The 16,641-nt window shown below is 37.0% G+C and overlaps 1 protein-coding gene across 2 annotated transcripts in view; it reads right to left on the reverse strand.

Moving 5' to 3' along the window:
• cntn3a.2 (contactin 3a, tandem duplicate 2) overlaps positions 1-15,623 on the reverse strand; it is a 75,555-nt gene extending 59,932 nt beyond the window's left edge. For both annotated transcript variants that reach the window (XM_038283143.1, XM_038283142.1), the window contains exons 1-3: positions 15,114-15,623; positions 4,641-4,778; positions 3,826-3,961 (exon numbers count right to left, since the gene is read on the reverse strand). In XM_038283143.1, coding sequence (XP_038139071.1) covers positions 3,826-3,961; positions 4,641-4,695 — 191 coding nt within the window. In that variant the 5' untranslated portion in view covers positions 4,696-4,778; positions 15,114-15,623. The remainder of the gene's footprint in view (positions 1-3,825; positions 3,962-4,640; positions 4,779-15,113) is intronic.
• Positions 15,624-16,641: the final 1,018 nt, after the last annotated feature.

A 16,641-nucleotide genomic window follows, 5' to 3' on the forward strand; every position in this document is an offset into this window, starting at 1 on the left:
AGTTGAACATGAAGCTTAATGAGCACTTGCAGATCATGGAACAGTGATAATCTATGTATAGGATATGAGCTACGAATGTTAGATCCCTAGTGTTAAGTCACTTCTGAACCATGGTTAAGGTCAAATCTTACCTGGTCTAAGGAGAAAAAAAGATTGCAAACTGATTGGACCTAAATCCAACAGATAATCTATTAGTTATTGTCAAGACAATTAGAGCCACAATATCCAAAAATGTAGAGATGATTATCAAATAACCCTAGTCTTTACTAACACCACAGCAGAGCCAAAGATTACCTCTGTGTTAGCATTTAATGGCTAGGATATTGACATTATTTTCTGCAGGTGTAATTCTCTGTGTTAAAAAAGGGGTTTATTATTTTTTTTATTTCATCATAACTCAAATGAAAGGAAAATAAATGTAATGAATCCATCTGTGTACAGCAAACGTATTTGAGTTCTGATGTTTAGAATTGATTCATCTATATGTTTGGATTTTTTAAAGCATATTGATGCATTGTAAATTGGTATTATGTAAACAGGAAACATTAAATAGAATATGCATTAATTATAGATACAGGTTTGCTTTAAAAAAAAACAACTAAAAATCTCTTTAAATTCACCTTCTGTTTCCTTTCTGTACTTCATTCCCTTTATTTAGCTATGGCAACACTCGCTGAACTATCAATCTTATTCTCCCCAAAGGGATCGTTCTGTTTTAATCTTCTAGTATCTCTCACACACAGAGCTATTCTCTGCTATTAAAGGGTAGTCAAAGATCACAGTTTTGGAGGCTATCATCAGTTTAACTGTAATCACCTCCTTTTTGTCACATTATATTAACATAATGTGACACTATCCTACCTTTGACTTTCCAACATAGCAATCGGCAAGAGGTAACAGTGAGCTGATGCAACTAAAAACGCCTTTTAAGCTCCTATTTCTCGCGACATGTCGGCATGGGAGTATGAGACAAAAATATTTGCACAGCAGGTTTGAGCTACTGAAAAAAATAAATGAGACACATGAAAGAACCCAAGCACCAGGTTAAATCATTCATCTTTTAAGAGAGAAATTCCTCTGTTTCTTTCTCTGCCACAATGCCATTATGTATCTTCTTTTGAATGTGGTTAGAAAATGATATGGAGAACTATTAACGTTATTTCAGTTACTTTTCCCTCCTATAAAATACCTATTTCGCACCATCAGCTATATTGATATATACTGCTTTTTATATATGTGGGGATAGAATAAATTAAGGTGAAAACCACAGTTTTTTCCCCAATATATTCCAACTTTTAACATTATTTTTAAAGGATTTAACACATCTTGCCACTTTCCAAAAATATTATAATGCTGAATAAACTCTTCCTAAGCCTTCTTCTTTTTAAGGGAGCATAATATCTACCTAAATGATTGCTTGCACTAGCTATACTGCCAATATCAATGTTCCACCTTCTTTTTGACCCTCAGCTATGATTTTCACCTCTTTTCGACCCGCTTTGAAGAGCCTCTGACAATCTGTGCTGCCAGGATTGACTGGCAACAAGGGAAAACCAAACAACTGCTTCAAAAATGCTTTTTAGAATACAGACTGACCTTCCAGATACAGAAGGTCTGTATAATCCTGCGGTGCGAGCCACAGGGCATAAAACTCAGGTCAAGTGAATATTACAGTAAAGATTTGAAGAGGCTCACATTTACAAAATACTGTTAAAAAGAAGTTGTTTGTGGGGTTTTGTGCTTTTTTAAATAGGAGAGCTGGTTTTCTCCATTTAGTTATTATGCTGCCTGTGAGTGCATAGAATAAGAGTCTTACAGGAGTGACAGAGAAGGAAGAAAAGGAAGGTAAAGAAGAAAAGAGGGGATGGTAGAGCAACGTGAGCCCATTTACACTTCAAGAGCTGAGCCAAAAAGGTTATAGGGGCACGCAGAGCCTTGCACAGGCAGTCTGACGAGACAGCACATTAAACATCTCACCTTTAATCAGTACATGGAAATACCTGGTCTTAGGCAGCGGGAATGTGAAAAGCCTGAAATAATGAGAATGCACGCTGCACAATGCTACCAATGCAGCTCAGGTGGCCAGCTCACACTGCAGTAAATGCAACGGTAAACGCAGAAGACAATCATAATCAATGTCTCTTAGCGCCAACTGGTGTCTAGCAACCTGCATAGCTCTCGTGGTGTTTTAATAAAGGGGCCGATCATTTGGATGCTGCACGTGTCTCCTAGATACTCTGTTGGCAAGAAAAGAGGCAGATCGGTCGTGTGTAAGTCAATATGAGTTAGTAAAGCCATAATGACACCGCTGCTCGGAGTGCCTATATGCCTTTCAATCTAATTATGAGAAAATAATTTAAAAAGAAGCCCATATCGTCAATGCAAAAAAGCAGAGTCCAACAATTAACAGTCTTTTTTTTTTTTGCTTTTCTCTTTTTTACCAAGTAAACTGCTGCAGCCCACTCAGAGTTAGTAATTCCAAACAGCAAAAGAGATTTTTTCATTTGAGGATATTTCTTTCATAAGATGAGTAAACAGGGAATTTCATGGGGATTTTGATTGGCCCAAGATATAAGAAAACTCTGACCTTTAATTTTAAGGCATTTTTAGAAGCCCACATTTCACACATGGGCTTTAGTTTAGAAGCTAACATTTCAGATTCTTCAACCACATATGTTGGTAACCGAAAATAATCCACTGATCACATGAATAGTACATTTTTAATAAACACTCACTGGAAAAAAGACGAAAGGCAAAAAAGAAAGAAAAAAAGGTACAAGTTCTTTATAGTCTTTTTTTTTTAAAACAATGTTAATAAGCTTTATGTCTTTACTAAGGGCCTGGTCCCATAAAAGTTGATGATCTTCTCTCCCAAGTTTGCAGCTTTTGTTAATGCAGTTATTTGTGCTACTTGCAAAATTTCTTTTCTTTGCATGTATTTTGTGTTACCATTATTTATGCTTGCAGTGCATTTTATGGTTGTAACCCCTTTATATATTTGCAGCTACTTTGCATCTGTCTATTTTCTATGATTGCAGCATTTCTCTTTTGTAGTCCTTAACCCTTTTCTCCTTTTTGTGTTTGCAGTAATTTTGTAATTGCAAAGCAAATACAATATGTATTTGCTGTGGGTTTGCATTCGGCAAGCTGAGTCTGGGACTCAGTAATTGCACAGATCTAATCTTAAGTGACTATGATCTTTAAAAACATGTAAAATGGGGTAAATCTTTCTGTTAAGCAATATGTTGTTATCTTATAGCAGATATTGAAATATTGTTTTTCTGTTTTAAAAGTAAATTAGATTATGTTAACATCATTTTTTAAATAAATTAAAACTGTATTTCTATTCAAAGATATGTTTTACAATATACTTCTGAATTTATGCCTATTAGCATGATAATCAGTGTTATTTTTGTATCTTATAAAATATGTTTTATTGTACAATAATACATCAAAAAACACACAAAAAACAGACCTTAATAAAAAAAAAAATGCCAGCATGCCTCCATACCTGCTTTTAGTAATATTGCCATTTCATTAACCTTTTTTTTTAATGCCATTTTAAAGTGCAGATCCAAAAAAGTATGATTTTATTCACAACAACAAACCAGTCTTCAAACAAAAGTGATAAAACAAATGGGGAAAATGAAAGAAAAAGATGGACTGTATCTGATTGGGGGAACATTACTGTTAATCAAAAGGATACTGATTACAAACCATTATTCTCTTGTTTTCATAAGGACTTGTAATAATTACATCACTAAAGCGCTGGCAACGTTTGTATTACATTTATTTATTTTTATTATCAGGTAAATTTGCTTTTACCTGTACTGAGGAGGAGGTGTTCCCTTAGCATCACATGTAAGGGTGGCTTCTTCCTCTATGGAGTCTACAGGGATAAACAGGTCCGCAGGCTCCATCCTCCACCGTGGACCATGGTATGATGCACTGTCCAGACAGTCTTTCAGAAAAACAGAAACAGGCTGAGTACAAAGAAGATTACACTATATGGCAATTTCATTGCTCATTTATGCTTGTTTTTATGGACAACATTGAAAAACACATAAATTGGAGTTTAAAAATTAGGAAACATTAGAAGTGATATCCAAAAGTTCCATATATTCCAGATCTGGGTGCATTATTAAATCAGCATGTCTTTTTTTGTTGCTTCAATTGTAAATATACACTCTTCAGACGTGAATAAACAAAATAAAACTATAAATTTACATAAAAGAGAAAAAAAATTACATCTAAACAGAGAACAATGCTGCAAAATATATCAAAGAAGGACTAAGGAGTAATTTCTTTTGTTTGTTCTTAGAGAAAAGAATCATTCTGACTTTTATTACCAATGTATTTCACTGGTAGAAGTGGAAAGCTTTCACTCAATGTTTTGCCCAGGAAAAGATTATAGAATAAAAGCATCATATCTCCCCATCGGGTTATAATCTCAGTGGAGCGAGGAAGAAGATTGAGAGTATTGTGTCTGTGGTGTGAATGGAAGTCAATACTGATGAGTACTCCTTTAAACCAGAGCCTCCTATCATCTCTGACATCTCTTCACCCACTATACCACAACTGTGAATGTCCAAAGGACAGAAAAAAAAAAAAATCATCATTCATATGAAAAGGTGCTTTACCTGTCAGACTGTAGATGATTGATAGCAATATAAGCAGTTTCCATGGCAGCGTCATCTTTGGCAGCCAGGGGTAAATGAGACTTTCATCCAATAAGCTTTAAAATGGCACTTGCGTTCTCAGAGGGAAAAGAGCGTGACCTGTTGAAACAAGCATTTCCGAGTTAACCCCTCCCTAAATGCCAACTGTTTTCTATAATTCTTTTTTAAACATGTTTGGGAAAAGATCAAACAAGTTGAAGCAAAGCATACAAACAGACACAGTGAATGTCAGCTGTGATCTACGGGGCCATACCTTTGCAGCTTACATTATAAATGGCCTCATAGGATCACAGATTTAGTCACAGCATACTCTTACTTATGCAGCTGGAACAGGGCTTTACAATATTGCCAGGTTCTTAGTGTCCAGTCTGCTTGCCTGACTGAATATATATAAATGTTTGTACTAATTTAAATTGAGCAGATTTATTAACGTTAATAATTAGTTCAATATTTTTTTTTCCAAATAAGATATAACAACATGTAAATCCTTATTATTATGAACAAATGTAAAAGGGAGTGCTGTGTAATTGAATGGATCATATAAAAGACAGGGTGATGACTAAAACTGGAAACCATAAATTCAGTTCCTAAAGCTGAAATTCAATGCATTTTGTGGACCTTAAAATAGATTATCTGGTTTCCAAAGGAGAGGAAAATTTTAATAAATATATTTAGAAAATATTAACAGAAAAATGTTTAGATAGTCTTTTCATCAAAATCAATACAAAGTGAGCCATATTTGTGTTCCTCAGGTGGAACATCATTTTGCAATGCGGGAGCAGATGCTTGGTCCTCCAGTGGCTCACCTGAACAGTGATGGCTGACAAAACAGAGATCCGGTGCTGAATATTTAAAAAGTCACATTACATGAAAAACATTTCTGGAGAAAAGCCTTCAACCCGAACTTTAAGTGGAATCTCAGCTTCCGCCTGACAAGTATCCCTGCAAAAGTAGTCTTCTGCTGATTTTAGTAAACTCAACACGTTTGATCCAGGTAAGGAATTTATTGCCAGTTTTTGACTGTCCTCAATCTTTCTTTAACAGTGTGTGCTTTGTCTGCTTTTTTATAAGGTTAGTGTGGATATTTTTTGATTGCATTCCCCTTAATGTCGCTGTCACACCTTGACAATTTAGCCAGTGTATGCCTGACGTCCCAGAATCTTCTAAAACGCTGGCATACACTGAACTTTCCATGTATTTTTTCAATTTTGTGCATATACATAGAGTATTCATAACAAGTCCAGAACTTATGTCCAGCAACAGCCTAAATTATGCATAACGCACAGCTGCATAATGCCCATGAAATGTCACATGCTAGTGTCCTGAGGCCTGCATAAAAAGCACGAGAAGATTCCTATAAACTTTGCAGTCACAGTTTTAACCTAGCTGCTGTTTACCTCCTGCCAAAAAAAAATTTAAAAGAAAGGAGGTTTGCAGTAACAGCAGATTCAGTATCATGTCTGCTAGGAAGTTTGTTTATTGTGGCCGTGAACGCAGGGAGGATCCATTGCACTAACTTTCACACTGACCGAATGATGGGGATGATACAGGTTGGATAAGCTAGACACCCAGACTTATGAGTAACTTCCAATTAACATGCGTCAACGATCAGATAACCTACCTGTAACTTATGCCCCACATATGAGCATACGCTGGCATACTTATCGTATGTCGATGTGTGCCAGCGTGCTTCAGCGTACTCATAACTTATACAAAACATACCAGTAAATTATCCAACTTACGCCAGCGTTTTTGCCAAATTTCTTGTATGTCAGCATACGCTGGTTAAATCGTCAAGGTTTGACAGTGCCATTAGCAACTCAAATCCATTGTGATCCTGAAGCGTGGTCCACATGCAAATCCAACCTTAAATATATTCTTGTTTTTTGGGGGTTTTCTCGCTGTGCCCACATACCAGGGCTAAATTGGACGTGAAGTTTGGTATCAGATGTTCCAAATATCACTGCATTCACACTTTTCTAATCAGTGACAATGCCACTTTGTGCCCTGCATTGTGATCATACTGCCCTCCGAGACATCTGAGGCATATGGGAGGAAGAACATGCCAATCTATTAGCAGGGAAACTGACGCATCAGCTCATCCTTCACTTGGACGGATCCAACGATGGCTGCCTGAGGAGACTTGGACCTGGGAATTGGGTGTCATCCAATCAATTAGATTCACCCACAGCAGCATGTGTCTCCCCACATGCTGGGGCGAATCAAGACAGCCTGATGAGGAACCCCATTCCACTCAGGTCCATAATCAAGGGCAAGAGTCTGTCTGCTTGAAGCGTGTGTTGCAAATTGCAATGCACTGAGCAAGTAATGATGCAATTATGAAATGTCAAACGTACACACAATGGAGAACAGGCAATAACGCAGCAGTTAAGTGAGCGGTGCAGCATGTGCGGAGTATATGGAGATTTGAGTACATTAGTCTACACCTGCATGAAGCTATGTGCATGCATAAAGCTCTTCTGTGCACACACATACACACAGAGTCTCCTAGAGAGGTGTTCCAAGATAGGCCAGGGACAGATAATAACATCCATCTGCTGAATGTCACACAGCCCACACACACCTACACACTAAACTTGCTCCCTAACCATGTGCATCACATACAGTATGAAAGCTTGCCTCCACACACCATCACACACACACATACTCTCAGTTTCCATTTAGAAGACATAAGCCATGATGTGAAGCTCATTTGGGGTTTAATCCTGAGGCAAGTCTGGTTCAGAGTACTACTTATAGAAGGCCTAATTGTTTGTCAGCTGCCCGGATGTCAAACCAGACGTGTGGGGTCTCAGCCAGGATTTTCTTCTCTACCTTTCATGTTTGCTCAGCCTTTTTTCTTCCCCCAAAGCTTGCAAAATTGGATTGATATGCTTCCTCTCCAGAAGAGTCCTGGATGCCTTACCTCAGTGATAGTCCCCTGCATAGTGTGCAAACTGCTGGCACCTCCAGTGCAGAGGAATGGTGTTAGGGAGAAGTAAGAATGCAGTTGCTCTCACTCTGCTGTCAACCTTGCATGTTATGCTTCAGATTTATAAAAAGATGTTTTCAGTAGGAATGGTTCAAACAGATGATTCTTAAGAACGTCTGACCAGTGAAAGAGCTGCAATGATTAGTGTATCAGTAGGATGAAATTAGAAAGCACCAGCTTTAATAGTGGTTCTGCTGAACACCTGAAGATATAACACAAACCCAGTGCTCCTGAATCACGTCTTCAAGAACTCTCTACTGTCTGCAACATCATAAACCCTGCGTGACATCACTTTCATCATCTGTACCAACTATCTACCTGGACTCTCCACAGATGTTCTCCTGCAGTCAGGATTTTTATGACTGTGCTGACTGTGCAAGTCGGCTGATAAAATAATAGCCCCTTTCAAAGGGCAAGGCCAAATACATATTGGTAACACTGTGAATCAGATCATGACCGCAGAAAAAAAAAAAATACATCCACAACGTTTTTTTTTTGTTTTTTGTTTTTTTACATAACACAGATTTTAAAGATTTACTGAAAATTGTAGTTTTGAAAACACCAATTAAAAATAATACAATGCAGATTAATTAGTAAGGAAATCTACTAGAGTAAACCAGAAGGTTAGTTTTTACCTTCATCAATATCCAGAAATCCCTTATGTTCTTTCCTTACAGGTCATTTTCAGCAAGGTGCAAATGTTTCAGGTACAGGATTACAACGATTAGGAAGTGAAGGTGAAATTTTTACTTTTGCAACTGTCAGGATAGGACAGATTAACAGTCATCAGCCATGGATAATTTATTCTGAAGCAGTGATGCTTAAAAATGAAACAAAACTGAGAAGAATTCCCCTAACCCCCAAATTACAAAGGATGGTTAATGGGAAAATTCACTGAGGTTTGCTAAAACATTAGCAGTAGAAGTCAATAAGTGAATAATCCAAACCTTGAAACTTAAGCAAAAGAGGATTTTTCTGCTTTTAAGGAACCAGAACAACTGTTGTTCAGCGCTACTTTAAATCAAATATTTAACACAATCACATATCATGAATTAACAACCTTAACCGTTACTGATTTATGCAGCTATATGTTCTCTTTTTCTTGCATGTTCAGTATAAAACAATCAGTTTCAAGCTTTTTGTAGCTTCGAAATTCTGCCATCTGAGGTAGACTTACTGGCAAGAAAGCCCTAAAACCCACAAACTGCTCAAACCATATGTAATCTGCAAAGTATGATGTAATTCATTTTTAGCTTGTAATAAATATAAGCAACTCTTGATCAGATATCACAAAATAAAGTAAGAAAGCACTTTTAAATATATGCTTTGTATTAACTTACAGTGGAAACCTTAATGATGATGTAAAAAATTAAGGATGAATTAATATGTGTGATAAGGGTGGCCGATAATCCCATTATTTATTTAATTATTTATTGGTTTTGTGCAAAACTATTAACAAACTGTTCTAAGAGAGCAACGGTTTTAGAATAGGTTAGTCTTTCCACAGTAAGGGCCATTTCTTGTTCTTATTAGACTCTAACTCTCATTCAATGAGGGATTTGTAGCCAAAAAGGAAGTGATCTGTTAAGTTGTCGTGAAATCACCCTGTATAAATCCATCCAGGAGTCTCACCTACAACTGAGCAGTCAGCATTTACGATTTGTTCCAAAGTGATTTGTTCCCTGCAGGAGCATTAATAGAATTCTGTATACAGGCCTAATAAATAATAAATATATATATATATATATATATATATATATATATATATATATATATATATATATATATATATATATATATATATATATATATATATATATATATATATATATATATATATATATATAATAAAATGCTAAATATGGTCAATGAGAAACATTGACAAGCTTAATCTGAACTATTTAGAGGGTGTAACACATTTATTTCCAAGTCTATGTGCTGACAAGGTCAAAAAGTCATAAGGTCATCATTAATGTACTATACACTTACCTGCTTTTATAAAAGGCATTAGTCACAACTTCTTTACTCACAGCCAACATGACTTTGTGTCTAATTATTCATCCTTTCATTGAAAAGTTATGGTTTTAAAATGGATTTGCTTTGAAAATATAACTTAACTGTCTCAATGCAGAAAAAATTCTGTTATCTTTGCTGAAGTTTGCCGCACCAGCAAACTCTCATAAAGCCAGTATGTGCTGTACACTGTAGAACGAAATACGAAAAACATCTGAGTTGAAGAATCTTTCGGCATCTTGGGATCGTTGGGTGGAGTGATCCTGCAGTTGGTGTCAAATCAATACCACATATTGTGTCTCTTATGGTGACTGATAAAAATCATAATACAATTTTATCCATAAAAAATATTGATCAATTATTTAAGTACAAAAGATAAACCTTCATCTAGTGCAAATGACAGGACAGCTACATTGTATAGCAGTTGATGAAAATTGGACTTCATTTATACAGGCTTTTATGTATAGTGACTCTCAATGCATTGCACCAATGCACTAAAGTTTATGTGATAGAGTTAGGACTTAGATTAAGTAGCTTGACCTAAGTCAACATCGACTGTAATTAAGACAGGGTGCAATCAAATCTAAATTTCTGATTGAAGACAACCAATATATCCATGAGCCATATATATGAAGGCTTTAAAACATTAACTAGGAGCAATACATTTTTGGTTGTATTTTTGCTTAACTTAAGTTTTCAGCATGGATGAAGAAAAGGGGGATACGTTTGATAGTGGACAAAATAAGCAGCATCCATATCTCTACCTGTTGTGAGCATCTGTTGAGTGGCATATAATGACTGCTTGGAAAACCTAGCTTAAAGTATTTTTTTGGTTGAATCATCAACGTATGTTAAATACCATTTACACATGTTAAGAAAGTATTCTGATAAAATCAGATTGAATCCTAAATTCAGGCAGATAGGATTCAATCGGATTTTCAGAATAATTCTTACATGGTTGGATGAATGTTATATACATTAAGTTGAGTATTACCAAAAGATTTAGCTGGGTTCATAGCAGGTGTTCACATCACTTTCCTAGACAGGTAAAATACTTTTGCTTTTTATTCTGTAAGAGTATTTTTTGACATCTAAGAAGTTAAACTGTTTGTGGTATGTCATCTCTGCTGGTCTCTAGGATCTAAGAGCGGTTTCTGTGATGTGATTGGCCCGATATTTGTGCAACACATGGCTCAGTGCATGACATTAATACTCGCTCCATAGAATATGTCACATCAACGGTCAGCAGTCATATAGAAATTAGTTTATCAGGCGACGAAGAATCAGAAAAGCAGTTTTTGCCACAGTAATACAGTACTGAGCGTGACAATCAAGGACTTCTTGACCATATTCATGAAGCAATCGCCACTTTCTCAATCAACACTACACACCCACAAACCATCTGCTGTAACATCATAAATAGAATGATCACTAAATGCGTTATCTACAAAGTTGAAGTAAGCCTCATCTCCAATCATGCAAGCGTTGATGCTGTTTAAAGTACCGACTGCTCTAGAGCAGTTGACGCGTTCACTCTTATACGATCATGCTGCTTTAAAATGAAGTAGGAAATGTCAACGGGTCTGGCTTATGAGTTGTTTTGCCTTTAGACAACGTTGTGACTAGATTATGGCCAAGTAAAGTTATGTGGGTTGGTTGATTATGTAGTTTAGGGCGATTTTCTTCAGAGGAAGAAGTAATGAAATTCACTGTTTTCCAGTTGATTTTAAAGAATAAGGTACTTGTATATCTCTTGTTAGGCAACAAAAAGACATTGACAATCATGCTCGACAAACGTTTTGATGTACATGGAGTCCATAAGACACATTCCATCTTCCAATATGTAACTGTACTTTCAACTCAAGATCCTTACAATAGCAATAGGATCTAATGCAGCTGTGCTATTTACAGAGTATGTTATCACACGGTGTAATAACTTTACATTAGATGACCTCACAGGTGCACCTGTCACATCTACAACCGATAAACATGCTTCTTGGCTTGCACCCTGAAATGTTAATGAGTACGAGAGCCAGGGAATCCTCTATCTCTCAATCAAGAGTGCGAACAAACACAGTTGACCTGCATAAAATTAGTGCAAAAATGCACCAAATCACCATGACTCCAAGCTCTGCTGACACCTTCTCAAAGAATAACTTCCAGCTGGAAAGGGGTGTACCAAGTTTAGTTGAAGCCTGGACTGATTGATCAGAGATATATCGAGCTGACATTGTGAGCAAAGCAGTGATGCAAATTACTTGCAAATGTTGAAGGTAAAAGTGTGACCTCATATTTAGCCAGCATTCATTTTATAGTATGATATAAGATATTATTTGCATAGGCTCTGAAAGTGTTATGCTTCATATACAATATGAAAAGAGATCATTGACAAAATATTGATTCTCCAACTAGATACCACAGACATCATTGATTTCATTTTACGGAGGCTCAGCTACCTTTTATTCAAACCATCATTGAAATGTCATGAGGTCATGTGTTTCAGACTTGATGTGGACTGCTGCGTGTACTACACAGGAAAGTATGAGGCTGAATCCTTGCATCCGCTTCACTTGACAATAGAAAAGGCATGTTGAGTCACATAGATGTTATTACTCAACACATAAACATGTATTTTTAATGTTTTTCTTGAAGTTTCATCCAAGTCAGCTGCTGTGAGAAAGTGGATGCGGTGAAGAGGGAATGATTACTGCTCAGTTGACACAATAAATTATCAAATTCTCAAGTTTCAGCAGAAATTAAAATGTTCATAACCACGTTCATGATGTTGCTTGCAAGTTTGCGCGCACGACACGCGCTAAAGCTTGTTGTCTTAAATCCTGCCAGAAGTGTCTTGACCAGCGGAGTTGAAATATCTGCCCTCTAGAGAAAATTGATTTCCATGGGGTATATTTCTGCAGAAATTGTCGGTCAACAATACCAAGTCGTTCATCAGGTACAAGTGAGTCTATGGTGCGGTGACAAAGAGCTGAAACACATTGTCTCAATCCATACTTGCTCCTACTCTATTCTAAACCAAAATAAATAAAAAACTTTGAAAAATGACAGGCACTCACACCCTACCACTTGTTGCAGCTGAGGTAAAATGACTTCATTTATACAGGGCTTTTTTTGTCATAGTGACTGCTCAAAGCACTTTACACTACAGCCACATTTTTCCAAATGCACAAACATCTATACGCTGATACGAAGATTGACAGGCAACTTGAGATTAAGTACTGACCCTAGAGTCACATCGACATGAGATAAGACAGGGTTGCAATCAAAATCTCAAATTTCTGATTGAAAGACAACAATATAACCCATTGAGCCACTATATATGAAGGCTTTAAAAACTTATAACTAGAGAGCCAATACATTTTTTGGTTGTATTGTTGCTTAACTTAAGTTTCAAGCATGGGATGCAAGAAAAGGGGGATACAGTAATTGAAGTGGAACAAAAAATAAAGCAGCATCCTCTTCTCTCACCTGTTGCTGAGCACTGCTGTTGAGCTGGCTATATTTTCCTTAGACAGGAAAAATACTTTTCTTTTTTATTCTGTAAGTATTTCTATTGACATCTAAGAAGTTAACCCTGTTTGTGGTTAATGTCATCCTCTGCTCTTGTCCTCTAGGATCTAAGAGCGGTTTCTGCTGATGTTTGCATATGGCCCAGATATTTTTGATCACACTGGCTCAGTGCATTGACATTAATACTCTCCATCAGAATATAGCAGCAAACGGTCAGCAGTCAAAGAAATTAGCTAATCAGGCGAGAAGAAGAAAAAGCCAGTTTTTGAAGACATACAGTATGCAGTACAATCACAAAGGACTTTTGGACAATTTCATGAGCAATGCCCCCCCTCACACACACACACACACACACACACACACCATCTGCTTAACAATAATATAGAAATGATCACTAAACATGCTTATCTACAAAGTTGAAGTGGCTCATCTCCATAGCTGCGTTGATGCATGTTTAGTACTGACTCCAGGAGCTTCTCGTATCACTCTTATTACGATAATGCTGCTTTAAAAATGAAGTAAGGAAATGTCAAGGTGGCTATAAAGTTGTTTTTCTTTATACAACCTGTTGTGACAGATTAGGAAAAAATATGCTGGGTCTGGTTGTATTATTGTATTTAGGGCCGATTTTCTTCAGTGGAAGAAGATAATGAAATATTCAACCTGTTTCAGGCTTGATTTTAAAGAATTTAAAGGTACATTGTAGTATCTCTTGTTAGGGCAACAAAAAAGACAGACTGAATCAGTGAGAAAACGTTTTTGATGTACATGACGTCACATAAAACATCTCCATTTCAAATATTGAAACAGTCACTTTTAAACTCAAGATCCCTTACAATACAACTAGAATCTCATGCCAGCCTATGCCCATATTTACAGACCGATAATGTTTATCACACACACGGGTAAAAAGCTCTTAACACATTTAGAAACGAGCTCACAGGTGCACCCCCGCTCACATCTACACACATACATGCTTACTTTGAGCTTGCACTCCTGGAAAATGTTAATGGTAGCAGAAGCCCCAAGGGGTGAATCCCTCTATCCCTCAATCAAAGAAGGGGAACCAACACCAGGTTGACCTGCCACAAACATTAGTGCAAAAGCACCAAATCAGCCACTAACTCCACCTGCTCTGCCCTGCATCCTTGCTTAAAAAAAACACCCCAGCAGGAAGAGTGGGTGTCCAATTTAGTTTGAAGGCCTGGACTGTATTCATCAGAGATATATCCGAGCTGACATTGTGGCAAACAAGTATGTAATTAACTTGAGAATGTTGCAAGGTAAAAGTGCTGCCTGCATATGTGTACGCCAGCACTTCATTTTTAGTTGAGTAAGACATACTTTGCAAGGCTCCCTGAAAGTGTTATGCTTCAATACACATATGAAAGAGCATCATTGACAAAACATGATTGATTTCTCCCACTCAGTACACACAGACATCATGTGTTTCATTTCTACCGGAGGCTCAGCTCCCTTTTATTACAAACCAATCAATTGGAAATGTCCTGTGGGTTCATGTGTTTCAGACTTGATGTGGAGCCTGGCTGCAGTGTGGCATCACACCAGGAACAGTATGAGGCTGAAATCCTTGCATCCGCTCATCACTCTGACAAAGAAAAGCATGCTTGAGTCACATAGGATGTATTACTAACACATAAATGTATATTTTTTAATTGTTTTTCTTGAAAGCTTCTCATCCAAAGATCAGGCTGCTGTGGAGGAAAGGGCTGCGGTGAAGAGGGAAGATTACGCTGCTCCAGTCTGAACACACATAAATCTGATCAAATTCATCAGTTTCAGCAGAAATTAAAAATGTTCAAATAACCAACGCTTCCATGATGATTTCTTGCCAAATTTGCGCGCACGCACACGCGCTCTAAGAAGCTTGTTTGTCTTACCTCCTGCCCAGAAGTGTCTTGAGCCCAGCGGGAGTTGAATTCAGCCCTCAGAGAAAAATTGATCTTCCACGGGGATAATTTGGTGAGAAAAATTTCGGTCACAAACGCAAGGTCGTTCATACAGGTACAAGTGAGTCTGTGCTGGCCGGTGGCAAAGAGGCTGAAACACATGCGTCTCATATCGCTGCTCTGCCTCCTCTCCTCCACTCCCTAACCAAAAATAAATAAAAAAATAAGAAAAATGCACAGGCACTCACACACCCCTTACACCCACGTTGTTTTGCAGCACTGAATCGCGTTTAAAGCATATCTCCGTGTCTTCTATACGAGGTTAGACCCTCGCCTCTCTGTTTACGCTCCGAAATCCAACGCGCGTCTTTCTGGAGCTGGGCTCACAGAGGGATCTTGCAAAGATGATTTATTATGCGCATCAAGTCGGCGCTCCGCTGCGAAGAAGAGGAGAAGGAGGAGGAGGAGGGGTGGGCTGGTAGCGGCCACGACCAGCAGCAGGGATTGGGCTGAGGAAGGTGCGGGGATGGGGAGGCGGACGCACCTGGAGGGAAGATTGCGCCCCTCTGCGTCAGACCACTATACTGCTGCGCATCTGTGGGGCAGCCACGAGCCGTGGCACACTGACTGTTGTTGCCAGTGCTGCAGGCTGTTCCCATGAACAATAATATATATATATATATATATATATATATATATATATATATATATATATATATATATATATATATATATATATATATATATATATATATATATATATATATATATATATATATATATATATATATATATATATATATATATATATTATTGTGTATAACATATATATATATATATATATATATATATATATATATATATATATATATATATATATATATATATATATATATATATATATATATATATATATATATATATATATATATATATATATATATGTTATACACAGGAGCGGTGCTAGATGGGGGGCTAGGGGTGGCCATGGCCAACTTAGCCAAGCATTGGCCACCCCTGTGACCATCCCTACCCTCAGAGCCATAGCCAGAAAATTTTTATAAGGGTGGCCAGGTAATAAATGTACACTGACAGGTGGCCGAAAGCAGACAGGCACCAGAACCTCAGGCTCAATCTACACTGTTCCAACAGGAAAATGAATGAGCAAAACATCCATATTTTCTAAATAAAGACTAACTATAATTTCCTACAGCCTTTGCTAACAAATAGACGCATACATATATTTTCATATATTTTCCATTGTCATTACTTAGCTACTTGTATCAATAAGCATTCTGCATAAAATTTATATTTATATGCACTAATATCTACATAAACTGATTATTTTACAAGTTTTTATAAAAATGGTTAATTATCTATGAATTCACTGAAGAATCCTACATAACTTTTAGAGACACATAATTTTCTCTTTACCCCATAAAACACAAAATGTTCTGAAAAGAGAATGAATTCTGTGCTTATCATTGTTGATGTTAGTATATTGATGTGTATAATTAAC

This window comes from Cyprinodon tularosa, unplaced genomic scaffold (assembly GCF_016077235.1).
Source record: "Cyprinodon tularosa strain WSP-4 unplaced genomic scaffold, ASM1607723v1 ctg19, whole genome shotgun sequence".
In the NCBI taxonomy this organism is placed as follows: Eukaryota; Metazoa; Chordata; class Actinopteri; order Cyprinodontiformes; family Cyprinodontidae; genus Cyprinodon; species Cyprinodon tularosa.